At 36.9% G+C, this 27,983-nt stretch overlaps 2 protein-coding genes across 5 annotated transcripts; one reads left to right on the plus strand and one right to left on the minus strand.

Annotated features, from left to right (window-relative positions):
- Positions 1-2,666: 2,666 nt before the first annotated feature.
- On the minus strand, positions 2,667-4,234 carry mchr1a (melanin-concentrating hormone receptor 1a; the record flags this gene model as incomplete). The annotated part of the gene is made up of 2 exons (XM_082190276.1): positions 4,121-4,234; positions 2,667-3,661 (listed from the first exon to the last, which is right to left on the minus strand). Exons 1-2 carry the CDS (start codon positions 4,179-4,181, stop codon positions 2,667-2,669), a joined length of 1,056 nt encoding a protein of 351 aa, XP_082046402.1. The 5' UTR covers positions 4,182-4,234.
- Positions 4,235-5,127: 893 nt separating this feature from the next.
- On the plus strand, positions 5,128-27,944 carry grb2a (growth factor receptor-bound protein 2a). 4 transcript variants are annotated; one of them, XM_082137041.1, is made up of 6 exons: positions 5,128-5,547; positions 7,164-7,402; positions 22,394-22,491; positions 23,956-24,084; positions 24,556-24,724; positions 26,815-27,944. In XM_082137041.1, exons 2-6 carry the CDS (start codon positions 7,325-7,327, stop codon positions 26,998-27,000), a joined length of 660 nt encoding a protein of 219 aa, XP_081993167.1. In that variant the 5' UTR covers positions 5,128-5,547; positions 7,164-7,324; the 3' UTR covers positions 27,001-27,944. The 4 variants fall into 4 exon arrangements, with proteins under 4 accessions (XP_081993167.1, XP_081993170.1, XP_081993169.1 ...); XM_082137044.1 differs by having other exon boundaries at positions 23,956-24,078; XM_082137043.1 differs by having other exon boundaries at positions 5,128-5,543.
- Positions 27,945-27,983: the final 39 nt, after the last annotated feature.

Genomic DNA, 27,983 nt, shown 5'->3' on the forward strand with positions numbered 1-27,983 from the left:
TGACATGATGACAACGCGGTCCTGAAGTGTCAACCTCATCAGCCCTGTAAAGGCCTCATTGACACGACCAATCTGACTTCTGACCTGTAATGCTGCCTGGATCATAATCATACACTGTTCAGAACTGGCCCCCGACTGAGCCTGGGTTCTCCCAAGTTTTTTTTCTCCATTCTGTCACCTGATGGAGTTTTGGTTCCTTGCCACTGTTTGCCTTGGCTTTTGGCTTGCTTAGTTGGGGACATTTAATGTTCAACAATATTACTGATCTGCCTTACTTAGGGTGGACAATGATGCAATTTTCTTCTAGAAACAAACTTTGTTGTATTATTTTCATGTTATCACTGTGAAGCTGCTTTGATACAATCTGTATTGTAAAAAGCGCTATATAAATAAAGGTGACAATACTTGACACAAGATGACTGATGTGAGTAATGTCTGTGCCATTAGAGACACAAAACAAAAGGACACAACTGTCCATGCACCTCTCAAGCAGCATTGTGTCCAAATACACTTACCAATTACTTTCTCAATAGGTATAAAAAAAAAAAAGAACCACAAAAACCAGCTTCAAGATGAATAACAACATTGCAAAATTTAATTTGAAGTTTAAAAAAGACATATACTAATGGACTTTTATGAAATTGAAATACATTTATTGATAAAGAATGCATAAAATTGATCAGAAATGAGACTAAAGACATTTATAATGTTACAAAATATTTCCATTTCATATAAATGCTGTACTTTGAACTAAAAAAATCCTGAAAAAACACATTAAGTTTGCACAAAAGTATTAAGTAGCACAACTGTTTTCCATTGATTATAATAATAATAAACTTGAGCACCAAATCAGTATTTATGATTTCTGAATGATCATGTACCAAATAAATAGAGTAATAGCTGCTAAAAATTCACCATCACATAAATCATTTATAATGTGTATATATATATATATATATATATATATATATATAAAGATAGAAAACAGTTATTTTAAATTGTAATATTAATTCACAATATTACTTTTACTGTTTTTTTTATCAAATAAATCTATTGTTAATTGTCACAATACAAAGATATATTATACTTAAAGGCACAATATGTAAGATTTTGGATTAAAAAATCCAAAAACCATAGGAACAATGTTACATATTTTGTTGACTTGTACTTACATTATCCCAAATGTTTAAATCCAGAGAAATCAGCTATTTTAACCAGTGTAACGACCCATGTCATTGTGTCACCCGTCAATGACGTCATATCCGTGCTACCCTTGATTTCTGGATTTACTTCCATAGAAACCATGGAAACACCAAAGACACTTTAATATCCACAAAGAGCTTTATTTGTAGTAACAGAAATAAAGCATTTTCTTATGAGTTTTAAAATGAATTGCATGCCATTAAGCAACACAAGTCATTCAGCTTTTATTAATATGATATTCTCTATCAATCTAGCTTACTGCAGTGCACAACAGTGTCTCATATCAGCCACTGAGCGAATACACAGAGTAACGTTATAACATAACTTTTAACACTCTCAAATATATTTTTAGTATGATTGTTTTGACCAGGTAAAGCAGAGCTGCGTTACCCCACAAATATAATTTGTTAAATAAAGTGACCTTTATGAGCAGTAATTCAGCACTTGTGACTGTTTTATTACAATAAAATAAAATAATGGGAGTTTAAGTGATCAAACGTAACTGTAACAAAGTTCAAGTTCGGGAAGGAGGCAAACATTAAACTTTAATGGTAAAATATGCATAAAGAACAAAACGAAAGGAGCGACGGTGGCTGACTGTGCCATATAAGCATAATAAAAACAGCAACGTAAAATGTCCCAGGCTCTCGGCCCGCCCTGCTTCATACTACAGTAACATTAATACAACTTTAATATATTAGCTCACCTATGAACATGATTTCTGAGTCCCGTCAGATGAATTTATCTTCAGAGTTTATTGGTAGGGTAGTACTGGAATTTAATAATTAAACTTTTTTTTATGTTTCATAAACATAACCCTTGACTGGTGACTTTTAAGCATACTTAAATCATGGCTTCACAACACATGGTAAGTATAAGTAAAATAACTTTTGAATATGCACCAAGGGGATCTACCAAAGCAATATAATAAAATATCAAACACAACCAATCACTTACTGCTGATCTGTTTCCTGTTCTATAAGTAAAACAATAAATAAAATAAAATAAAACGACTAAGTTTCACTTTTACACATTTACTTTAAACATAATTTAGGCATGATGTATAAATACATAATGCAGACACGCACAGTGCACCGAGATAGCATGTTGATCTATTATTCCATCATGTTGTTTTTATTTACATCATATTTTCTTTAACTTTAATCAACATTTTATGTATAGTAATGAAACAGCATAATATTGTTTTGAAGACAAGCAGCGGCTGTGTTTTGTGTTCTGCCTGTGATGGACATTGTTATTTGTCAGCACATAGTTGCACAGCTGCTCAAAGATTCTTCACTTCACTCAGACTGTTCAACCAGACTGTCAGTCATTCTATTGTGCTCTGCATACCCTTGCTTTTCATAAGCCCACATATATTCATGTTCCATCTAGCCAAGAAAACAATGAAATCCTCACACTCAAGCCGGTAATCTTCTGTAATTAGGAAAGACATTATTATATTACTCTGAGGTGTCAGCAGGAATATGTCTTTGGCAGTCTGCAGCCAGACGGAGGGACACAGTGGCCTCTGTGGTGCTCGGGTTGACCCGAAAGTGGTTGTGCTCAGGCTGGATAGCAACTACAAACTGCCGCTTAAAGGTCTTACTCAGAATAATATAGAGAAAAGGGTTAATGCAGCTGTTAGCATAACCCATGCTAATGGCAACGTGATAGACATAATAAAACGAGGCACTGGGTTTCTGTACTCCCAAATGGACAAGTTGAAGGATGTAGTACGGAGCCCAACAGATGAAAAAGGCCAAACAGATGGCCACAGCCATCCGAGTCACACTTTTGGTGCGCACCCGTTGGTACCTTGGGGGAAGAGGAGCCACTGTGGTAGACATATGCTTTAAGATTTTAAAGAACACCACACAGATAATCGTGAGCGGAAGGGCGAAGGCCAGCACAAACTGATAGATGGTGAACCAGCAGATACTGGTGGATGGATTCGGTAGCAGGAGAGCACATCCCACCTGGCCGCTGTGGAGAGGCATCAAGCCAGTGTACATTAAGACGGGGGTGATGGAGATGAGAGAGAGCGCCCACACAATCCCCACCACAGTGCCGGCTACACAGGTTGTCCGGACATGGTTAAAGCGGAATGGGTGGACGGTTGCCACGTAACGGTCCAAGGTCATAACGGTAAGGATGTAGGTGCTCACTGTCTGGCTGTTAGAATCTAAAGCAGAGATGACTTTGCACATAATGGCTCCGAAACACCAAGATCCGTTGCCCAGGAGCTGATGGATGAGAAAGGGCATGCCGAGGAGGAAAAGCAAATCCACAATAGAGAGATTGAATATGAAAATGTCTGGGACTGTTTGTTCAGCCTGGCATTTGGTCTTTTTAATGATGGTGTAGATTACAATAGAATTTCCAGCGATGCCCAAAATACATATGGTTCCAAAAATACTGGGCAAGATGGCATTTCCATACTGGTCTCCCATTGTCACTAAGCACAAAACAGAAGCAATAAGAAGAGAAAGAAAAATTAAAAAGTTGACGTCCCGAGGTGTACAGCTATTATTTAGCAGCATTTTGCTAATCTTTTAGTTTGTGCTGTTTTTACTTTTTACTGTTTTTACAAGTTGCTAAACTTGTTAAAATTATGCCACAGTGCCTAAAATATACACTTTCTCTTATACATTCACAGAAATAATAAATATTTTAGTTTATTAAAAAACAAAACTTATGAACATGTTTTGCACCGCCAACATATCCATATCATATGTATAGCTAAAAATTCCTCATATAATAATAAGAATAATAAGCTGTTGCCGTATTCTGTAAACAATGTTATATTCGCTAACAAGATCATAAACAGTTCTGTTTCTGTATCAGCTAATAACCTTTGAAACAAACTAAATTGCCACCTTCACTTCCACAAAACTGATTCCCTATATCTGCCTACCTTGTTCCGACGAGTTAAAGAAAACCAGAGATGAGTTTTCAGAGTCTTCAGAGATATCCATGTGGAAAATTGCGAAAGAAATGCCGTTTCAACATCTACCTCTGCAGACAACAAAGCAGCTAATAACTTTAAGGCTCACAGTGAGGGTCGCACCTTTAGCACCGCCTCACATTTTTATAATTCTATACACAATTTTCGCGGTACACACTGCTGAATAAATGAATAAAGACAAATAAAAACGAAAGAATAACCCTGGGCAAAACTTGTTTGAAGACGCGTGAGATGATGAGCAGCAGCATCCAGAGTCTCAGTGTCTGCAGAGAGAGAGAGAGAGAGAGAGAGAGAGAGAGAGAGAGAGAGAGAGAGAGAGAGAGAGAGAGAGAGAGAGAGAGAGAGAGAGGCTCGTCTTTCTTTGGACAGCAGCCGACACCTCCAGTCATAGATGGAAACTGCACCTTTATACGTCAGGGCATCACCATTTATTCTCATATTTGCAACATTTCTCGTTTATTTAAAGGTCTGCAGTTGTTCAAATATTGATGGGAGGCGCGTATCAGTCTACCACTGAACCAACCCAACAAGGATTGCTTTTTCTATTGATTTCTTAACGTAACTCATAACTTATTAAAATTGCATGTTTCAATATTTATCTCTACATTTTGATATAACGGTTGGAAAGTTTTTTATATATATATATATATTTATTGCCTTATGTAGCCTACAAAACTTATATAGGCCTAGCCTATTTGAAAAGTACAATATCCCTATCAACAACCCCAACGCCTTGTGACAATATTTAGGCCTACCTTTCCGAGGGTATATGAGGTGTTTTTGGGGTTCATTTTTTGTAATGTTGTTTATTTGAGCATATAAGTATTGTTAGTGCAGCTGTTGTCCTTGAAATGTTTGTCAAATTGACTTTTGCAGCCAGACTATTCTCTGAGTTAAGGAGTGCAGCATTTCACCCTTTGTCCATTAGATGTCGCTCCGCTCATCTGTGTGTCGTGCTGCATTATTCTTTCTCATGGAGAACTGGAACAACCAATCTCTCTCCTGTTTCATGCCAAATCTGTAGCCTATTACAATCTTCACAGCGAGATGAAACGGTTTAGGTAACGGGGCAAGCGCGTTTGAATCGAATCTCTGATCTATAGTGCACCGTCGATTTATGTAGTTTCTTATTAATTCAGTGTGCGAAGTTTTTGTTTGGACCTTTCCATCTTTGCTGACCATAACACGAAGGAAGCGGAAATTAACAGCCCGCTTGCTTTTCCCAGAGCTACTCCGGAGTCGGGAAAATTGACTGAAATAGTGAGCCGTATAACATGATTTTACTGTTGTCAAAATACAGTAGTTTTATTTAGGTATCTTTTTCAATGCGTAAGGGGGATCGGAGAGGGAGACTCTGCACCTCTGTGACTTGGTGGGTAAGTTATGTTTGCATAAGAACTGATGTTCGACTCGTTTCAATCAGATTGATAGATTTCTTGATAGAAAGAAAGATTTATATGTGGTGGAACGAAAACAAAAATATATGTAGGAATTTATGTTTGAGTGGTACGTGTTGGTGACTGATTCACAATTAAGGCTGAAAAGTTTAGTGTCAAAACAAAGGATCGCATCTTCAGAATCACAACATAATTAAACGAATCTGTTTATCCAACTCTAACTATGTACCATAACGACGATATTAACAACTATTATAATACATAGGCTACTGCTGCAAACGTGCGAAGCGACAAACCAAAACGTTCCTATTATGATCAACGAAGTTATCTAAGGCAGCGACGTGACTGACGCCCAGGGCCCACGACACATAGTTCAGCGCGAGCTGTCTGGAGGTCTGGACCCTCGAGAACTCGTTACATGGTCGCAGCGTGTTGACAGCTTAATTATAACAGCAACGTTCTAGTATCTCACATCACAAGCTGAGTCGAATGGTGGAGTGAACAAATCTTTTAAGTGAATCGTTCTCGTTCATCCCTTGCACTGACTCCTATTTTGTTCATCTAAGTAAGCGCGTGACTCCATTGGCTGCCTGTCCAGTCTAGCTCCGACGGACGATAAGCACGAGCAAATAGCATTCGAGTGTGGACTGAATGGGCATTTTTATTGGTTGCTGGATACGCCCCTTTACTGAACGAGACTCGCTGGAGGAGTGACACTGAACGCGAATCGCGATACAGATAACGTTAGTTCGTGAACGACATGTCTCGTTTTGTGAGTGTTTTAAACAATTGGACAATTTTACGTCAACATGGATCTGCTGACGGACTGAAGGAGTCGTCGTTCGTCCTGTTCGGTTCATGTTCTCGTTGACAACAATGAGAAAAGGGAGAATGACTACACTAGGCCTATTAAAATGATGTTTTCTGAAACTCAAAACTATTTTATTTTGTTCTCGGTAAAAGTCATGGCTAGCTGCAGTTGACTAAAAGAACGAATAAAATGGTCTGCTTTGTTGGTTTGAGTAAAACGAAAATCATATTTAAATACGCAAAAATCTCTTAATAGATTTTTAGAGATAGACAATTTTAATTAAGTGTAACGAGTGTTTTAACGTTTCGTTTGATTCAAACATTGATTTCGCACTTTTAAAAAGCCTCTGAATGAACCAGAAAGCGAATCTTAACAAATCTTCTTATTGAATCGATTCAAATGATTCAAATCACAGTATGGATCAAAACCCCAACCACTAAGCTTTAAACGTGATCTTTACATGAATGTATGAAGAATTTGTTTGGATTTGCAATTAGTTGACATTTGTTGTGGTGCAAATGTGTCAGATCTTAATGACTCAAGGTCTCACCAGCATCCAGTATCACCAAGAACACCCCACATCACATCTGATTCCTCTTATTGGCTCATAGTCAGTGGCAAGAAAACGTCAGCTCGACCCAGTTATTTCGTTCCCTTTATATTTGCGTACATTGCACAGCTGCTTCACACCAGATCTGATTAAAAGGCAAAAAACAATATTTTTCCTTATGCTTTGTCTGTATAGATAACTACATTTGTTTCAAATCTTTATGTCTGTCTGCAGGTTGACAGCACGCAGACAAGGAAGACCTGTCACTCCACGGACAGCAGGGACAAGGACAGAAATTAAGAGATTGAATCAGATCAGTTAGGGGTGTTATTCTGCATGTAGAAACACTTCCTTCTGGAGCTGTATATCTGTCTTGTGTCCACACAGTCCATGCCATGGAGGCAATAGCTAAATATGATTTCAAAGCTACTGCGGATGATGAATTAAGTTTCAAGCGTGGAGAGATTCTAAAGGTAAGTGTCATTTATTGCTGCAGCATTTTTTCATTTCTGTCTTACTGTATGATCAAGTTATGAGAAACCTGATATCTACAGATATCTATAGTTTATCTGTTTATCCTTTTGCAATAATTAATTTATACAGACACATATTCACTTTAATCAGGGTCGAAAATATGCAGCACTGATTTCGTAAAGTCTGGACGTGCCGTGATGTTAAGTAAAGTCAACTATCTTATTTTTATAGTGCTTTTCTCACATTGTTTTGAGTCAGCTTTTCAGAAAATCATGATATTAATGCTTGTAATATCTCCATGCCTTATAGTCATATTTAGCAGATTAGAGCTGGGCGATAATATAGTTTACATTTTGGGGATATATAAACAATCAAGCAGTTGATGTGATTGTAACTAGAAATTGTAGCCTATAATTGTTTTGCTGTTTGGAACTCTGTAACATTGTAATCATCTCTTGGAAATCACATAACTTTTTTTTTATATCTACTTTAAACTGACCACATGTTAAATCAAATCAGTTTAGTCCATATGGGTAGCTTTGAGGCCATAAACTTTGACATAATACACTATTAAAACACTTTAAAGAGATTTCAACAAACAACAAAAAATGTTATATCATTTAGGATATTGCTTTTTTACAGCTTGATAAGTCATGCCTTAAAAATAAAACGATGTAAGGTTGTAAATCGCAAATATTTCATTATATATTTGCTGTTTGCCAAGGCCCAGTTCTTTTTGTTGGGCTAAATAAATAAAACATGCTCTGGACTTCTACTTTTCTCTGTCTGCTGCATTTGATATCAAGCTCAGGATAATCACTAGCTAAGGGTTTGTGACTGTGCACATTCTTGTGGTGCGATCAGCCAATCTGTATTGTCATGATATCATTTTAGTGTGGCTCCAGAGTGATTAGTCACATGGCATTTAGGTTCAGATGATTGGCTCAAAAAAATGTGGCACCCACCCATGAGAAAAGATGGCAGATTGTGCACCAGGGGTTTTGAGCCAACCAAGCAACTGTCATTAAAATGAATGGGAATGCTAACGGATGGCTTTCAACAGATATTATGTAGACCTCCTTAACTGCAATTTGCCAGCAAGTAGCATACACTACTGTTCAAATGTTTGGGGTCAGTAAGATTTTTTTTCTCTCAGTTTTTTAAAAGAAATTAATACTTTTATTCAGCAAGGATACATTACATTGGTTAAAAAAATTGACAGTAAAGACTTTTAAAAAAGAAAATTACATTTACTTTTCACAATTTTTTCAAATAAAATCTGTTCTTTTGATTTAGGGCTGCAAAATATTGGAAAAAAAACTGACATTTCATTATTTTGTTTTTTTTGCGATATATATTGCGATATGAAAACAATTTCACCAGATGACTTGAATAGCTCTGAATATTAATCATTCTAGAATGATTGGGGTGATTTTGTAGGGGAGTGAATCTGCATAGAAATTAATAAACAAATTACAAGCATAGACATATACAATAGATCAAAGATACAAACAAAATACAAAGTCGAACAGTATTCAGAAATGTAATAATCAAATGAAAAATAAAAACTGCATAGAATTCACTGTAGAAAATTACATGTATTTAATCTTAGTTAAAGTTACAAAAATGAATTTCTCTTTGTTTTTTGTTGTTTGATTAAAGGGATAGTTCACTTTGAAATAAAATTTTGGTATGTTTTAGCTTACCTCAAGGGCATCCAAGATATAGGTGTCTTTTTTTCCGCAGTAGTTTCAATTTTGATATTTTTAGGTCAAACCGTTCTTGTCTGTCAGTCATATAATGCAGGTCGATGGTCACTTGTCTCAAACAGCAAGCACAGAGTCCAAATTAAAACAATTCCCCGTCGTCCAAATTAAACAATTCCCCATCGTAAGTACACATTGATGGCCTAAGACACGAAACGAGCGGTTTGTGTGAGAAAACGAACAGTTTTTATATCGTTTTTACCTCTTGAACTCAGCCACGTCCAAGTGATCTGAGAGCGCGGGCGGGTATAGATATATACACTAGATGTCGCCTTGGCTACGGTTTCGCAGTAGCCAGGGCGACATCTAGTGTTTTAATTTGGACTCTGTGCATGCTGTTTGAGACAAGTGACCATCGACCTGCATTATATGACTGACAGACAAGAACGGTTTGACCTAAAAATATCAAAATTGAAACTACTGCGGAAAAAAAGACACCTACATCTTGGATGCCCTTGAGGTAAGCTAAAACATACCAAAATTTAATTTCAAAGTGAAGTATCCCTTTAACTGTCATGAACTGCTCCGAGACTCAAAGAGGAGATCCAAATGCAGCTTTATTAAGGGGCAATCCAGACACGTAATCCAATAAACAGGCAAAGGGTCAAAACACAGGTAGACAGTCCAAACAAACAAAACAAAACAAAAACAAGACAGGCAGGGGTCAGAGGCAAGAGAGTAATCCAAGGAACAGGCAAGAAATCCGAAAACCAATAAACAAGAAAACCAGGAAAACGCTCAGAATTGCAGTGTGACACTAAACAAAACTTCGCCATTATTGAATGAATGAACAAGGAATAAATAGGCTGAAACTAACAAGGTGATGAGATACAGGTGAATGAGATACAGGTGAATACAATCAGTGATGATGAGTCCGGGCAGTGAGTTATGGGAAATGTAGTCTGAGTGAACAAGATAGTCTGGTGTGGAGTGCCCTCTGGCGGCTCTCATGGGCATTCCAGCTTGTGACCGTTACATTAACATTAATGACACAGACACCAGTAGGAATATTAGGCTGCTGTCACTTTAAGACCGAATGCATGGATCCAATCCGATTGTTTAGTCTGACGTCACGCGTGACGTTTAGCCTTTTCCGGGTCCAAGCGCTCCTCTCGTCCAGAAATAACAATGGTGGAACCTGTACAATTATTTACGATCACGTCCTTCTTAGTGAGGCTCCCTTGGCGGTCAAAAAGGGTTTAAATTCCTTTAACACCAACAGAGTGGTTAGTGTAGCTCATCACTCAGGTGGCATAATTAAGGGTAGAGTCCAGGCATCAATGAAAAAGAAGATTTACGAGGTTGAAGTGAGTTAGCTCGGGACACGGGACACAGCACTGCGGCATTGTAAAAACACTCAATAATAACCAAAACACTAGCGAAAGCGGTAGGTAGGTAGAGAGGACCTGGACTTTGGACCCGGAAAGAGTATTATCGGAGAGTGGTTACGTCACGACTTAACAACCGAATAGAGTAGTTCAGGTATGACGACAGAGCCCAGAAGTCTAATTCGGTAACTTGATACTTTGACAGTTTGTTCTCCAAAGTAAATTACACAAACCCATAGCGAAAACTTGAATTTTGAAGCATGTTCATTTTTGAAAATGTACGTTTTATATAACAATTTGGGGTGTGTGCAGTGTACGTTGTAGAACAAAACGTCAAAGTATCTTCAAGTTATGTTTACCACAGGCTTTATTTTACTCATAAATTGAAAAACTCCATTATAAAACCCTATAGGAAAATCTCAAAGGGACCAGCGATGCAGCCCTACTTTGAACTTCTATTCATCAAAGAATCATGAAAAAGTGTATCATGGTTTCAACAAAATATTAAGCTTCACAACCTTTTTCAACATTTATTATTTATTCATCACACAAATAAGTCACATCTTAAAATATATTAAAATAGAAAACAGTTATTTTAAATTAAAATAATTCACAATATTACGTTTTTTATTTTATTTATTTATTTTTTACTATTTTTGATCAAATGTAGCCTTGGTGAGCAAAAGAGACTTCTTTCAAAGATCTGGTTCTGTCCTGGTTCTGAACCAAGGGCAGTCGACCTAGCAACTCAGACTCCCCCCATCCACCCACCCCTGAAGGCTTCAGCTCTATCCAAAGTATTTTGGACTGGATTCAGGAGCGCTTGCCATCCAGCTATAATTTAATTTAGGTCACGTATCAGCTATTCTTGCCCCCTGGACCTTTCAACCAGCAAAACGCACAGCTTCAAAGCTGCACATCTTTCTCAACATTCCAGACAACTTTTAATCAGCAGCATACATACGTACTATCTGCTTTTGAATTCTGCCAACTAGAATATGATCAAACATTGCTCTTTTCATCTGAATATTACTTTATTTCTTCAAGAATTTTGGCACACAGAGATACTGTGCCAAGTTTAACACTAGCAGAAGGTCAATGAAGCTTCATCTCTCAAGAAAACCTTTGAGCCATAGGGTCTTAAAAATTCATATTTTATTATCTTCTAAATTTAAATTTGTCAGAGTAATTGACAGGTTGAAATTTTTTTTACGATTCAACAGGCAAAAGGGATTAATCTTAGTAATCACTAGCAACTTTTCATATCATTTTTTATAATTGATCATATTAAAAATTGCAGGAGTGTAAAGCAAGGAGTGCCAGACCTGTCTTTGCTTGTTGCATTTTCTTCATTGACTTCACCTCTTCAGAATGAAGTTGGAGGTTTAGCAGAGTTGGTCTTGATATTTTTTTTCTCCCCTACTCTTTGGCAATGCCTGCAAAATTCAAATCCTGGCACAGACCTAAAGCAATTACGGAATTTTATGAACTTCTGAGAGCAATTTATGGAAGCTACAATGACAAGGCAAAATATTTCATATTTTACCTGTCCAGTTGTGAGTTTGCGGTCTCAATTGAATGTGTAAAGAATAACTGATGACATGCTATTGTATTATTGAAAAATGATGCACACCCAAGGTGGTAACGTTGCAATAACTGGAGGCCACCTCAGGTGTGCATTATGTTTTTAATAATTCAACGGTTCATTGTCAGTTATTTGGCTTACCACAGTTTTTTGTTTTTTTTGTCCTTAAAACAATATTGTGTGTATATAGAACTACTTCCCTGCATCTTCCTTATAAACAGCCCAAGACTCTACAACATTTTAGAATGAGCAATGGAGGCTAGAGCCATTGTTATGGTGAAATAATTTGGCACAGTGATATAGAACTGTAATGTGCTCAAGATCTGGTTGGAACTACTTTTTCCGTGCAGTTATTGAATATTAATTAACACATTCGAAAATCTGTCAGCCAATCAAAATAAAGCATTCTAGGTTCAGCCATTGTTCAATGGTATAAGATGAGATAAAACACTAGGTACAACAAATTAATCCAAGATAAACAGCATGGACGAAGGAGTCAGATACGTAAATAAATTACTCTAAGGAATCTGTGAATCTGTCATCGGTTTGAATAGAGCCACTACTTTACTTAATGTTGTTTTATATGTTTTGTAAGTGGTAATATATACACTACCATTCAAAAGTTTGGGATAGGTAAACATTTTTCAAAGTTTTTAACATGTCTCTCATGTTCATCAAGGCTGCATTTATTTGACCCAAAATACAGTAAAAACAGTAATATTGTAAAATATTATTAACTGTTTTATATTTTAATATGTAGTTTATTCCTTTGATGCAAAGCTGAATTATCAGCATCATTACTCCAGTCTTCAATGTCACATGATCCTTCAGAAATTCTAGTTCTAACAAAATTCTGTTTAGTTACAAAATGTTTTGACAATCACAATACACTTACACCAAAAATGATCCACAGACTGAGTTTAGACAAAGCATATATGTTACATTCTGCTTAAATGTCCCAGCTTGTCTGGACAGAATGTTCAAAATATCTTATTTTCATGAGCATACAAATGTTATTCTTTATTGTTCTATTTATTTTATACTATTGTACCATTGAGACAATAACAAGTTTGCAGTAAAGCAAAGATGTCATTATTTAATTTTGTAAAACATATTATTTTAATTTGAAAACACTGTGCATTTAGTTGTTGTTGCTAGTTTGAGTTGAGAATTACACATTTTAGCATTATCACTAATCTGTGTGTGCATTTTCCTTGAGAACCAAGCAAGTAGTTGACCCATGAAACCATTTGTTTATTATTTCGCAATCGCATATCGCAATCGCAATGTTGACCTCAATAATCGCAATATGACATTTTCCCCAAATCGTGCAGCCCTATCCAAAGCCCTATCCCAAATCAACATTGTTCTGTTGAGTAAGTAACAACAGTTCTGTTGGGAACTTGGATCATATAGAGAGGGATGTTTCCAATTTTGCTGTTATCTATATGAAAATCTTTTTTTATTTAAAGGGAATAACAGCCCAAACATATCCCATGGGATAACAGCATTTGCTTCTAATATGTTGTGAACATTCCCAAGCCTCAAGAGTCTGTTAGGTTGGCCTAGAAATCCTGACTAATTACTGTATCAGCCTCCTGACTGCAGGATAGGATTTGATCTTCTCACTTGGGTTCTGTTTTGAACCTCTGGCTACAGGGAACTCAGCTTTTTCCAGAGTCTCTTGTGATTTTGGTGCTTCCCCCACACCTCCCCCAAAGGCAGCGCTGAAAATTCTAGCTGTATGTCTGATATATTTATGAATTTATTGCCCTACTTTCCTAGTTTCATGGGAGTTGATTTTGCATACATGGGCGTTGCATCAAAGAACATGTCACCTGCAAAATAAGATGAATCCCCTCACATATATCTTCCTTTACTCACTCTCATGATGTAACAAACATTTGACTTAATTTCATTTCATTTCATTTCATTTCATTTCATTTCATTTCATGACTTTGACTTTTTTTCTCTCCATGAATCTTAAAAGAGCACATTTTGAACAATGTACTTGTCACTCTTTTCCTTGCTACTACAATGAAAGGGGGAGTAGCACTGAATTATGTATAATTAATTATGATGAAAGATCTGGCTCCGATATAGTGATAAAGAAAGAATAAAGGCATAGTTACTTTTTTTTTCATTCTTTGAATTTTCGGTTTACATCATTTCCGAATAATCCATTGCATTCCGTTGTCATCGCATAATTTTGGGATAATTATTCCTTTTAACATGTTCATTCACAGACACTTTATGAACCAGGCCGAACTCTTCTGCTTAAAAAAAAAAAAAAAAAAATTGCTCTCTGTAGTGCCCTGACAGAAGCCCTAGTATTTTCAGTATTTTTAGCATCATTCTCACTGACTTAGAACACTCAACCAAAAGCGCCTCTGGCACAAGGCAGAATGCCACTAAAAAGGTTCTATGCTTTCAGTTTTGAGAATTTGACGTTGTGCTACAATACAATACAATGTTTATTTATAAAACACATTTAAAAACAACCAAGGCTGACCAAAGTGCTGTACAGAACAGAAAAAATAAATAAAAATAAAACAACCAATAAAGAAACGCAAAAAAAAGAGACAAACAATAATCGTACCTAAATCAAGGAGTATTAAAAGCCAAAGAAAATAAATAAGCCTTTTAAGAAGATTTGAAGGTGGAAACAGAGGGAGCTAATCTAATGTAGAGAGGTAGACTGTTCCAAAGTTTTGGGCCTGCAGTCGCAAAAGCGCGATCGCCTCGTTTTTTAAGTCTAGATCTAGGCACAATGAGAAGACAGTGATCACTGGATCTCAGAGTTCTAGAAGGAGTGTACGGACAGAGTAGATCGGTCAGGTACTGAGGGGCCAATTTGTTGAGGGCTTTATAAACAAATAATACAATTTTAAAATCAATTCTAAATTTGACAGGTAGCCAGTGCAGTGTAGATAAAATAGGGGTGAACGAGTCATACTTGCAGGTCCCGGTGAGGAGTCTAACAGCTGCGTTTTGCACTAGCTGTAGACGGGAGAGGGAAGACTGAGAGACACCAATATAAAGTGAATTACAATAGTCTAGACGAGTTGTTACGAAAGCATGAATCACTGTTTGGAAGTTACTTTGGGTTAAAAAAGGTTTCACTTTAGAGAGTTGGCGAAGATGAAAAAAGCATGATTTTACAACGGTACTGATCTGTTTATCAAATTTTAGGTTGTGATCAAACAGAAAGCCCAGATGTCTAGCACATTGAGTTTCATATGGGGCAAGAGAAACATGGTCAACATCAAGCACACAGTTTTCCTTTATTTTCGTTTAAATTTAGAAAATTACTTGAAAGCCAAAGCTTAAGTTCATTTAAACAGGCCAAAAGGAGTTGCAAACCATTTTTATCGTTATGTTTTAAAGGAAAATAGATCTGAGTATCATCCGCATATAGATGAAAGGATACTCCGCATTTATTAAAAATGGAAGCCAGAGGTAGCATGTGCAGGGTAAACAATACCGGCCCGAGGGTTGATCCCTGTGGGACTCCACAGTTTAGAGGTACACTAGAGGAGGACTGATGACCAATACGAACACTAAAACATCTGTTGGTCACATAAGAACGGAACCACTGTAAGACTACGCCACAAAAGCCCACAGATATCTCCAGACGTATCAACAGGACCTCATGATCGACTAAATCAAATGCGTGCTAGAGACGTGACTAGTAATGCTACAGTCTGTACAGAGAATAGTTGCGGTTAAAGCTTTTCTTATAGTTACAGCCAAACACCTGGTTTATATGGGAGACTATTAAGTGAATATATATTTTTTACTCCTATGCTACTATTTGTTTGAGATACGTTGCGACTTTGTTAGTTTAGTTTTATTGGTCGTTTTTTATGAATTCATTGATACTCATTGTGGATGGACATCAGCGATTATGCATTTAAACAAATTATTAGATTCAGTGGGTTCTTCTGGTGTAATACCAATTTGGTCACCTCTATTTACTGATTCAGTGATTGAGTGCAGGCATTTGGGTTGACATCACTGTTGTCCTTACTTCACAAAACTTTATATCGTAAACTCTATATACACACACTATCTTTATCTATACCTTATGACTTTCAAGGTTGTTGGGTTGCTGTTCTTTTAACACTACACAACTGTCTTTTGTCGTTGATGTAATTTCCAGTCAAAACACATTTCACACTGCAGGATTTGAAGACAGGTCTAAATATTTAACCTACTAAATATATCACGGGCATGTGCTTCCTTACATTGCGTCTTTGAAAATGTACACATGAGCATAGACATGGATTCAAAGCGCCTGATGCCTGCTTTAGTGACACATCTCTTCGTCTGTTACAGTCTTTTATCCGTACAGTTATGATCTTGTGTCTGAACCTCTATGGCTCACAGCCTGTCTGGAGTATGTCAGCCTGTGATTAACTTGGCCTTCAGGGGATGTTTGGACTCGTAATATCATGGCTGATGCCAGTCTGATATCATTGGTGGTGTCATTTATTTATTTACCAAGGAATAAGATGCAATGCACAGATTAATTAAAATACATCAAACATGAATGAAACGAATTATCCTTTTCAGTGTGGAAAAAAATCTTACTGCACTACTTACTGCTACTACTACTACTAATGTTAAGTTTGAATTGGTGCTGTCTAGTCCCAGCTGCTAAAGGCTATTATATTCTTTCCAACCAGTATCAGCTCTCCATTGCCCTTGAACACAATAATAATTTATTTATTACAGATATTTAGGCCTGCAGTAAAGGGTATGACAGACATGAGGTGAAAATCTTTGGAATTAGAGGATATTATTAGCCTAATATGATTTGCCTGGATTTTTATTATGACTGAATTAAGATCCTGTAAAATCTTGCCCCCTGCCTGTATGCTTAATTTTCCATTTTTGTCTCATGAGCAATTATGCTTCCTTTGTCTTTCATAAGTGCTTTAGGCACACTGGACCATATTTCCTAGAAAATCTTTAATGACCTACATTTTCTAGATTGGGTGTGCAGTGTGCAGTGTGACCAAAACCTTACAACTCAGTATATTCATCAAAGAAACCTTAGAAAAATAAGCAAACAAAAATATTAAGCAGCAATGGTTTTCAACACTGTATAATATGAAATGTTATTTGGGCAGCAAATCATCATATTAGAATTATTTCTGAAGGATCTTGTGACACCGAAGACTGGAGTAATGATGCTGAATATTAAAATAGAAAACAGTTATTTTAAATGAATAATTTCACAATATTACTGTTTTACTGTGTTCCTGGTCAAATAAATGCAGTCTTGGTGAGCATAAGAGACTGTTTTCAAAATCATTGACAAATCTTACCAACCCCAAGCCTTTAAATGGTAGTGTATTTTTTGGTGGAAATTTGGTAAAAAATACTTATTTATAAAAAATGTAATGGCCATGTAGGCCTAGTAGGTCTATTTTTAGATAACCAATTTAATAAAATACTTAATCTCATATTTACCTTTTTGTTTGGAACTTTAGTAACTTTTATGTAAGTGAGATCAAAAGAAAATACTATAAAACTAAATGCATATAAAACAAATAATTCAGAATAATTTCTGATAGATGAGCCATGTTTGAAGCCAATAAAGTTGGCTTAATATGGCTTAACTGCATCTCTGGCGACCCGAGTTTGATTCCCGGCTCGAGGTCCTTTGCTGTCCTGTTCCTCTCTCTCCACCCCGTGATTTCCTGTCTGATCTCTACACAGTCCTATCCAATTAAGCCGTGAAAAGGACAAAAATATAACTCTAAAAAGAAGAATCCAATAAAGTCAATACAGTTATGCACTATAGACTTGGTCGGTTGTAGTTTATGTTTCTATCACTATTATGCTTCATATTGTTTATCTGTTTTGCACTGCATTCTCTGGTGCTTTAGTTGGTGTGATTTGTTTATTCTAGGCAGAGTGAGTAATAATGTGATATTCACATGAGCCGATGGCAGTCCAGCAGACTCAACTCTAGACATTTAAACCAAACACTGAGCAATTTCTCCTTGACATGGTAAAATCATGACCATGACACAACATGATAAACACTTTTCCAGGGCATAGTTTAGGATTGAAGCCATATAAACTGTTAGTTTGGTTTCATTTTAGGTTAAATATGTATGTTTTATTATATTTGCAAAAAAAAAAAAAAACTTAATGAAAGGAAGAAAATAAGTGTTTATAAGTTATGAGTTATATAGTTATAAATAAATCCCCTTTGAAAAAAAGAGAATGAGACCTAAATGAGGTTAAAAAAAAAATGTGTTAAAAAAAATAAAATGCACAAATAGAACAATCTATATATATATTACTTTACTCATTTCCCAATGCTCATGCAACTGGATTTTGGAGTAAAATGTTTTCTTTTATGTTATGTTTTGAGTCACACACTTGTCCTGGGTTTGTGTGTCAGTATAAATTGTTTTGATTTCAAGGGTCAGAGCTTGTCAATGTTAAAAGAAAGCCTTGTGTTGTGACTCTGCTCTTGAATCTACTCTGCTCTTGTCAACACCATCAGGCTTACACTCTGTCTTAACCAGGCGTGACATGAAAACTACAGCCAGAAGTTATTCAATTTCACAGAGAGTTGATAAACACCAGCAACTGGTGGTGATTTTATGCAAATGCAGTGAGTACCAGTAGAAGTAAAGACTCCGTATCTTTTGAGGTACTGTTGTGGCATGTAGACCAGAGCCATAGAGAGAGAGAGTTGCGACACTCTTTGATGTTGCCGCTATGGCTGTCACGTGGTTCATGTAAGCCCCAATAGTTCCAAAACGTACGCTGGCTGTCATGTTCTTCTATGGGACAGACAGCAGCGATTGCATTATTGAACGGTAAATATAAAATAAAACACACACCCAAGTACTTTTTCAGCTGTTATTGCATTATTGCATTTTGTTAATGTCAGTTTTGCATTTGGAGATAAGTTTTAGGCTATATTTTTGGAGGGAAAAGCTTAGTGTTCATGTTCGCATGGGTAGTAGCACTGGCTTTAGCGGCTCTAACTTAACTTTTCCATATCATTCATCTGATGATGGACGTCTCATGATATTTATTTTAGCACAACTGGGCTGTATTAGGCTATTGATTCCCGTGATTTTGCTTATAAATTTTGATTCAGCCATTAGCCTACCTTCGTGATCACGCAAGAGTTCTGCCGTGGCGGTCCGTTCAGAATTCGCTTAGAAGCTAGCTCACTTCTTCTGATGAAAGTGGCCACCCCCAGGACCACAACGTGAAACATGATCATGTTAAGACTAAGAATATTATTTTAAGATTAAGGCCATACACATTATCAAAACTATAACAGATTAAAAACGAATTTAAGCATGGCTGATACAAATGAAGGTTTTCAAATAAAATATTTTTTATTAAACAATGACAGACAACAAAAATGTGTGCTTGTGTGTGTGAACAAGAAAAACAAAAACCAGGGGCAGGTGATCCATGAAACAGACAGGACTGGTGATGGCCATAACAATCCTAAAGGTCCAGCATTGTTCTCACAAGCCGCTTCACTCAAGACAATAATAACATAATGAAAAGTTAGTATATCCCAAAAAATTTAATTAAATAAAAGTTGCTATAAAGGTGGTAGCGATTCATTACCGAACTCTTAGCTGACGAAGTCGCGCTAGCTAACTAACGTTAGCTAGCAGGCAGTGCTTGAAAATTGGTTGAAACAACCAACATAAAATATAAATAATTACGCTGTGCATGTACAAATGAAGACCAGTATAAGCATCGCAAAGGGCCTCTGATACAATATAGACAGTTGACAATTCAAAAGAGGTCGATATTTCAGCAACTTTACTCTGGAACAACTCGACGCGCAGCAATGTAAGTGAATGGTGTCCAACGCCCAAATGACAGTGTTTGGAACTATTCCGATCTTCAAATCCCGGAAGTAGGCGGTTAAAAGCGCCGCCATTATTTACAACGGAGGTCTATGGGAGTGTCGCAACTCTCTCTCTCTATGGCTCTGATGTAGACAAGATGGAGAAGTAGGGATGCACTATATCGGCCACTATATCGGTATCGGACGAAAATATGTTAATTTTTTATTTTATCGTTATCGGCACGAAAAAAAATTTGGCCGATATAATAAAGCCAATAAATAATGGATTATTTCCTTGACCTTCAGCTGAGACACTTCACGGTTCACCCTGATGTTCTTGAATTGCTTGAATTATGATTGGAATGACTTCAAAAAAGGAAAATACTGTTTAGCGCAACATGCTTGTCTGACATATAGGCTACATAAAATGATAATGAGAACATCATTATAATTATGTGCTTGGGACATTTAATGCTTTTAATGGTGACTTTTGTTTTTGTAATCAGGATCTCAAAAATGATATAAAAATGTGTATTTAGATTTATCTGCCAATATATCGGTTATAGGCTTTCAAATATAAAGAATTATCGGTATCGGACAAAATGTTCATATCGGTGCATCTCTACAGAGAAGTTAACGTTACTGTGAGCAATTTACCTGTTCTGTATGTTTTTTCTCTGTCGACATTTCTGATGAGATCTTTGGACTTTGGAGTACTCATACTTTTGCCCATCCCCACTAGTGGCCAACAATACTGAAAAAGTGTGAATGGGGCCTAAATAAAAAATGACAATTCTGTCTGCATTTACTCATGTGCATATCATTCCAAACCTTATTTTCTGACGTTCTTTCCTCTGTGGAACACAAAAAAGCTGTTTTGAGAAATATCTTAACTGAAACTGTTTGGTTACAAACATACTTCAAAATATCTTCTTTTGTGTTCCGCAGAAGAAAGTTGTACTGTTTCGGTATGACATGAGGGTGTGTAAATTATTACTTTTTTATGGGTGAACTATTATATATTAACATGGAAGAAATATTATTTCTCATTTTATTGTCATGCCTAAGGTCACCTGCTACACACCGTCTCTCTGTACTCTATATGGGTGCAATTGCACCATAGATATCTAAACTGTTCCTGTATTCTATTACCGTTTGAACCTCTTTCCCACTCTCTTTCTGTTGCTATGCTCTTTCTGCCTGGCAACAGTGCTTAGCTGCGGGCAAGCATTGCTGCTGATAGCATGATTTCCTCTGTATAGGGATTTAGTGGTTGTGGATTGTGGCTGGTTGACATATCTGAACCACAAACCTGTGTTTTAGCATTTGGACTTGGTTTGGACATCACATTCAGTTATCTGTCTGCTGTGCCACTTTTTGGCTCTATGTTGTATGTCTAATACCAGTTTCCATCCTACCACTGCGAGGGGTTTTACTGGAAAGAGACAAAATTGGGGCAAATTTTGCATATGCAAATTCTCTTCCGCACCCACACAGAGATTTCCTAAAATTTTGATTACTTTTTCACCAAGATTACAAGAGATTTTAAAAATACAAAATAAAGGTTTGTCTTCTTTATAATTGAGACTGTTCATTTTTCCCACAAAGACCCACTTTTATTTTTATTCTTTGTTCATTTTTCCCACCAAGACCTACTTTAGTTTTTTTTTCTTCTTCTTTTTTTATATTTGGAATTTGACATCTTGGCTTGTTTATAATGTGACTATTTTTCTTGAAGGCAGAGAAAAGAGGCGCCATAGCGCGGCGGGTGTGAGAGCAGATTAATGATTGTTTACAGAGAGAGAAGGGATGGGGAGACCATCTTTCAGAGTTATGAGAGCGTTCAGGCTATAGGATAAGATTCCCATTTATCTTAGACGGATGTGTCATAACATACTTGACTTAAGCATGACTGAGAGAGGGTATTTTAGCCTAAAATAATCACATTAGGTGATGCTTTTTCATATTTGTCGACTTCATCTGTTTCAACCGAAAGCCCTCCACCTCTGAGATTGTCCACAGGTCAGAAATGAACTCTTTATTTCATATTGGAAGGTGATGGTCATTATCACAGATGGTCCTTTTTCACAGTTATGAAAAGAGACATTAAATCCCAGCCATCAGAACTGATGGTAATGGTCCACATCTTTTTGCGCAATCCATCTGGTTCAGTTTTGCAATTCCACAAAACAGGGTAGTGTGCAATGTATTTCTCATTAGTGCCAGAGAAGTCTTATGTATACAGGATGTTATGTGTGGCTTAAAGCTGAAATGATGGATATTTCCTGTATGCTATTTATAGAGGGTTTTAAACACCAAAGCCAGTGATACGATTGGTTCTTTAGCTCCTCTGTGTTCTGAGGGAAGTGTCTTCTGTGGGCTGATTGGAGGATTACTGTGTGGACACTGTGTAATGACAACATGCTGGTCAAGTTTTGAAGTGTCTATTGTTTTGCCATCAGGTTTTAAATGAGGAATGTGACCAGAACTGGTACAAGGCAGAACTCAATGGAAAAGAAGGATTCATCCCTAAAAATTACATTGAAATGAAGCCACACCCGTAAGTATTTGCTCTTTTTAGTCACCAAAAAGATCATCTTTACAAGGGTTAATTCAACCGAAAATTTAAATTCGGTAATCAGTTACTCTCACTCCTGTCATTCCAAAACCCATAAGACTTTTTTGCTCATTTTTGAAACACAAATAACCTGATTTCTGGCCGTCCATCGAATCTCCAAGCAAGTAAAACTTTGACGCTTCAACAACTTTATAAAGACATTGTAAAAGTAATCTATATGAATCCAGTGGTTTAATTCAAGTCTCCTGAAAAGACTTCAGCGAGTACCAATGAGGTTGACACATTAGTATAAGTAGAAAAATAATACAATATATATAAAAATTACAGTGTTGAATTTGATCTGTAGTTGTTTCCTTTTTGTTCCGTCTGCTGAACTCAGCAGTTGAAAGTCTGCTCTTATTACATATTGTCAATGTGATATCTCTATATAGTTTGAATCCATGCCTCTCTTATAACAGTATACCTCTCATCAAAATATACACACTCTATGGGCCCTATCATATAAATGGCGCAATGCAGCGCCAGGCGCGACGCAAGTGTTTTTTGCTAGTTTCAGCCCGACGCAGTTATCATTTTCACGTCCTGCGCCACGTTGTTTAAATAGCAAATGCATTTGTGCCCATCTGTTCACCCATGGGCGTTCTGGTCTGAAAACGAGGTGTGTTCAGGCGCATTGTTGGCACGTTGCTATTTTGAGGAAACTGAAATAGACTTTAGACCAGGTTTTTGTTGGTCAAAGGCACACTCTATTTCAGTGCATTAGTAATGTGCGCCTATAGGCGGGTGCACAACGCACATACACTCTGCTTATTAAACACACAGGGACGCGGAGCAGCACACAAACATGCCAAATATTAAAAATAAAAGGATTACAATGTAAAAGATTATTATTGTTTACCTAAAAATATGGTGGAATCCGGCTTGTCCCATAGATGGTCTGCTCGCGCGCTTTAACCATTGTGCACGAGCAGATCCGTTTCCTCTCTGGAGACGCGTTCAGTCTTTCCGCTTGCAAATTGCGCCATGTAAATAGCAATCCACCATGGCACGAGCGCAACTGGCTTTTAAAGGGAATGGGAGATGAGACTCTGATTGGTTTATTGCACGTTACACCCAAAACACACCCATGACTCATTAAGAGAATAGGGACAACCCTTTTAGACCATGCGCCGGTGGATTCGGACACGCCCTAAGTGCACTTGCGCCGTGTGCTTTAGACTATGAGCTTGGATCGTTAAAATAGGGCCCAAGATCTCTAATAAATACTCAAGTTAAACTTATTTTTTCCTGTCCGTTTTCTTTTATTGTTATTCATTAAAGACGTGCTTCTCAGTGTCATAGCTGCTTTGCATAATCTCTCACTTCAAAACTCTTGTATTGTGGAATGTCACCAGTATATTCTACAAAATCTTAACCATTGCTTTTTGATTTGTTCTGAACACACAGCTGGTTTTATGGGAAGATTCCCCGAGCAAAAGCAGAAGAAATGTTAAATAAACAGAGACACGATGGAGCTTTTCTCATTAGGGAGAGTGAGAGTGCACCTGGAGACTTCTCACTGTCTGTCAAGTATGTGTATGTCATTCTATTCTATTCTATTCTATCCTATCCTACTATATTTTATTTCTCTGTGCCAAATAACATTGCCAATTTGTATATGACTGTTCTGAAGTCCTAATAATAAACACTTAGAAACAAAGGCTGCTGATTTTGAAATTTTGATGCAGTAATTGAATCTGTTCTTGTAAATAGGGGCATGTCAATGAATAATTGATGCAGTGCAGCAAAAAATATAGCCGTTTCAACACTTTATTTTTGTGTTCTTCTGAATTCTTTTGTGTGGTATCTAAACTAGGCCAACACTGAATCATTCAAACAGTTCTCCACAGACAGCTGCAGACATCAGGGTTCATGATACACTGAACAGTGCAAAGTCTTTTTTTTTTATAACTATAGTTGCAATATCCAAGTGCTATAAATGCAGCTGGTTATGATGTAATTCACTAAACACGAACCCCCCCCCCCCCTTCTTTTGTTTTGCAATAGATTTGGGAATGATGTCCAGCATTTCAAAGTCTTACGGGACGGAGCAGGAAAATACTTCTTGTGGGTGGTCAAATTTAACTCGTTAAACTCTTTAGTAGATTATCATCGATCCACTTCTGTGTCCAGGAATCAGCCCATTTTCCTCAGGGACATTGAACAGGTACCACAGGTAGGACTGAATCAGTGCTGGAACATTCCACAAGTACTGTATAGTCTCATTTTTAAAGCATTAAATGCACAAATCCCATAGTTTTGTCTCACCTTCTTGACTAAAACCAACAATCATGCAACATTAAAATTTGTATATAATCAATTGAATTTAAGTCAATTGTATTAAAAAGCAATTTTTCATTTTACCTAAAAATCTAATATTTAGTTCTGTCACCCTGTTACTAGATGATTTTCCCTTTGATAACAAACCGTGATATGGCCAGCAGCCATATCACCCTGTAGCCCAAGACTGGTTGCCCACTGAAGCTAAGCAGGGTTGAGCCTGGTCAGTACCTGGATGGGAGACCTCCTGTGAAAACTAGGTTGAGGTGTTAAACCAAGGTCCTGACTCTCTGTGGTCATTAAAAATCCCAGGATGTCCTTTGAAAAAAAGAGTAGTGGTTTAACCCTGGCATCCAGTCCATATTTGCCCATTGGCCTCTGTCTATCATGGCCTCCTAATCATCCCCATATACTGACTGGCTTCATCACTCTGTCTCCTCTCCACCAGTAAGCTGGTGTGTGGTGGGCGTTCTGGCACAATATGGCTGCCATCGCAGTATCCAGATGGATTGGTGGTGGTTGAGGAGAGAACCCCTTCTTTGTAAAGGGCTTTTGAGTCCCAAGAAAAGTGCTATATAAATGTAACAAATTATTATTACTTAATTAAAACCAACACTTTCCCTCAAAATTGTAGTGTTGACGCATTGTGCAATCATTCCACCCTGTTACCCAAGTTATTTAAAGGGTCATGAATCCCTAAAACACAATTTTGAGGTGTTAACATATTTTTACAGGTTGCACATCAATGAAAACAAAAATAGCACTCATTATGTTTATTATTTGGTCTTACATGTATCGCATTACAGTGGAGAATTCAGATGTCATGAAAGACCGTTTAAGCGCTGTCCGTTCACCTCTGCCTCTTCAGCTTTGCGTTCGGACACACGTGTCATAGGTGTATCAGTACAGTAGCACAAAAGTGTTGTTTGCATTTTCCCAACAATGTGGTAGGGGCTGGAGTTTGACTGCAAACACATGAGAAATATGAATGTGACAATATTTAATACGTAACAACAACATGCGGAGCGGGCATGAGAGCGGTTTCTGCACAGAAAACTAACACTCGCAATGTGGATCACAGTTTATATCCAGACAGGAGCAAGCGCATTTGTGCACATATTTCATGTCTTGTGAAATATATATGTGCAAATAAAGACACTGATACAGCGGTACATCTGATCATGAATGCAATGACACAATTAATTAATCTGATTGATACTCAGAAGACAATGATGTAGTAGACTGATAATTCAAAGAATGGACAAAAAGTAACTATGCCTTTATTTTTTCTGTGTTAAACTGACGTGTGTCATTTGTTCAGAGATTGTAGTGCTCTTAAACGTAATGAAAATATTATTATTATTCCTCATTTTTCATATAGACCAGTTGCTCTGCAAAGTTATAGCCTAATGCTGATTTGTTGATATTTCAAAAAAATTATTTATCAGAATGTATTTGATTTGTTCATGATAGTTGTTAGTGTCTAATGACAAGATTCTTGTGAGATTGTTGTCATAGGATTATATTTTTAAAATACATCAAGGTGCCCCCAACTCTGTTGTTTGTTTTTGTCAATATTCACGTGTCTGTAATGAGTGTATTGTGTTTTATTCGGATGGGCAGGGTGGACAGGGTTCACTCCCACTTTTCCACAGCTTTACACGCCCATTTCTTGAGTCTTTTTCAAATCTGAGGTGTGAACGACCAGTGCTAAAACGGGGATTTCATGACACTTCATGGCAAAAAAAATCATAATTTTCAAAGAATATATATATCATAATTTTCATAAATATATATATATATATAATCCTTCATTTCTTAACTTTGTCTTTGGGGTTTTAGTATGATGTAATGGTGCAGTGTTACTCCAATCTACTAATTTAAGCACAGATATGATTGCAGTTATAACCAGGCATTAGGCCAGATTGAGTTTAAAGCAATGTCATAATTGAATTAATTCTCAACATTTCTACTTCTGTTCCACAGCACTCCACATATGTTCAAGCTTTGTTTGACTTTGACCCTCAAGAGGATGGAGAGCTGGGTTTCAGGCGTGGAGATTTCATCCAGGTCCTGGACAACTCGGATCCTAATTGGTGGAAGGGGGCTTGTCACGGACAGACAGGAATGTTTCCTCGCAATTATGTCACACCTGTCAATCAAAACATGTAACTTTCAGAGAAAATGTTTGCCTGCTTAAAGCACTTGTGGACTTCCAGCTGGGTTGCCACGGAAACCACAGAGGGGAGAGAAAAGGCTCAATTTGTGACATGGATGTCGATTGGCCAGAAAAAAAAAAGACTGTGCTGTTTGGAGTGGTTGACATTTTATGAAGCAATACTGGCTGTGTGAGGAGAATGTTCCGGACTGATATTTCGTTCATGTACTTTGCATCACATCAGCTTAGCTTTATATGCAACTTTATTTCATGTTATATGACATCTGCTGTACAAAAAAAAAAAAAAAATTGGTATGTGAAGGAAAGTCTTATGCCACAAATAAGAGGTTGATATCACTCAGCACACCACTGTGTCACAGTTTTGCACCAGGATTAATTTTAAAGCACCATGTTATGTTTTGTTAAAATGCATTGTGAGTTTTTCAGTTTTGCTTTGTCTTTTGTCATGTTTTCATATGTAGTGTTGCCATGTTATTTGGTGTGGGATGATCAAGCATAATCTCATGCCATAGTAAAATTACATGTTGTCGTCTTTTTCTCTTAAAGGGACAGTTCACCCAAAAATGAAAAATCATTATTTACCGACCCTCGGGTCGTTCCAAATGTATACAACTTTCTTCTGTAGAAGACATATCCTCATTTGTGCTCCACAGTAGAAAGTAAGTCATACAGGTTTGGAGCGTCATAAAGGTGATGTCAGATTTTTTCTTTTTGGTTGAACTATCCCTTTAAATCAAAATAGCTTGAAAATAATGTAATGGTGCCAAAGCGTCTGTAGCAGATCAATTATCAGTGTAACAAATTTGGAGCATTTCATGAATCCCTTTAAAATGGCTCTTGATGTGATTCCATTTGGGAACTTTATAGAGTATGTTGGATACTCTGGATGATTCCTGTATAAATTACACAGAATAAAGATATTTCCATTGAAACCCAATGCAATGCATTTTTTTATTTATATTTTATTATATTTTTT

This window comes from Leuciscus leuciscus, assembly GCF_965113295.1.
Source record: "Leuciscus leuciscus genome assembly, chromosome: 14".
NCBI lineage: Eukaryota > Metazoa > Chordata > Actinopteri > Cypriniformes > Leuciscidae > Leuciscus > Leuciscus leuciscus.

Excerpts from the sequence above, each read along its gene's own strand:
- grb2a (XM_082137041.1), top strand. The coding sequence starts at position 7,325 with ATGGAGGCAATAGCTAAATATGATTTCAAAGCTACTGCGGATGATGAA. Across the intron at positions 22,492-23,955 it reads ATTGAAATGAAGCCACACCC|CTGGTTTTATGGGAAGATTC; the intron begins GTAAGTATTTGC and ends CTGAACACACAG. Across the intron at positions 24,085-24,555 it reads TCACTGTCTGTCAAGTATGT|ATTTGGGAATGATGTCCAGC; the intron begins GTATGTCATTCT and ends GTTTTGCAATAG.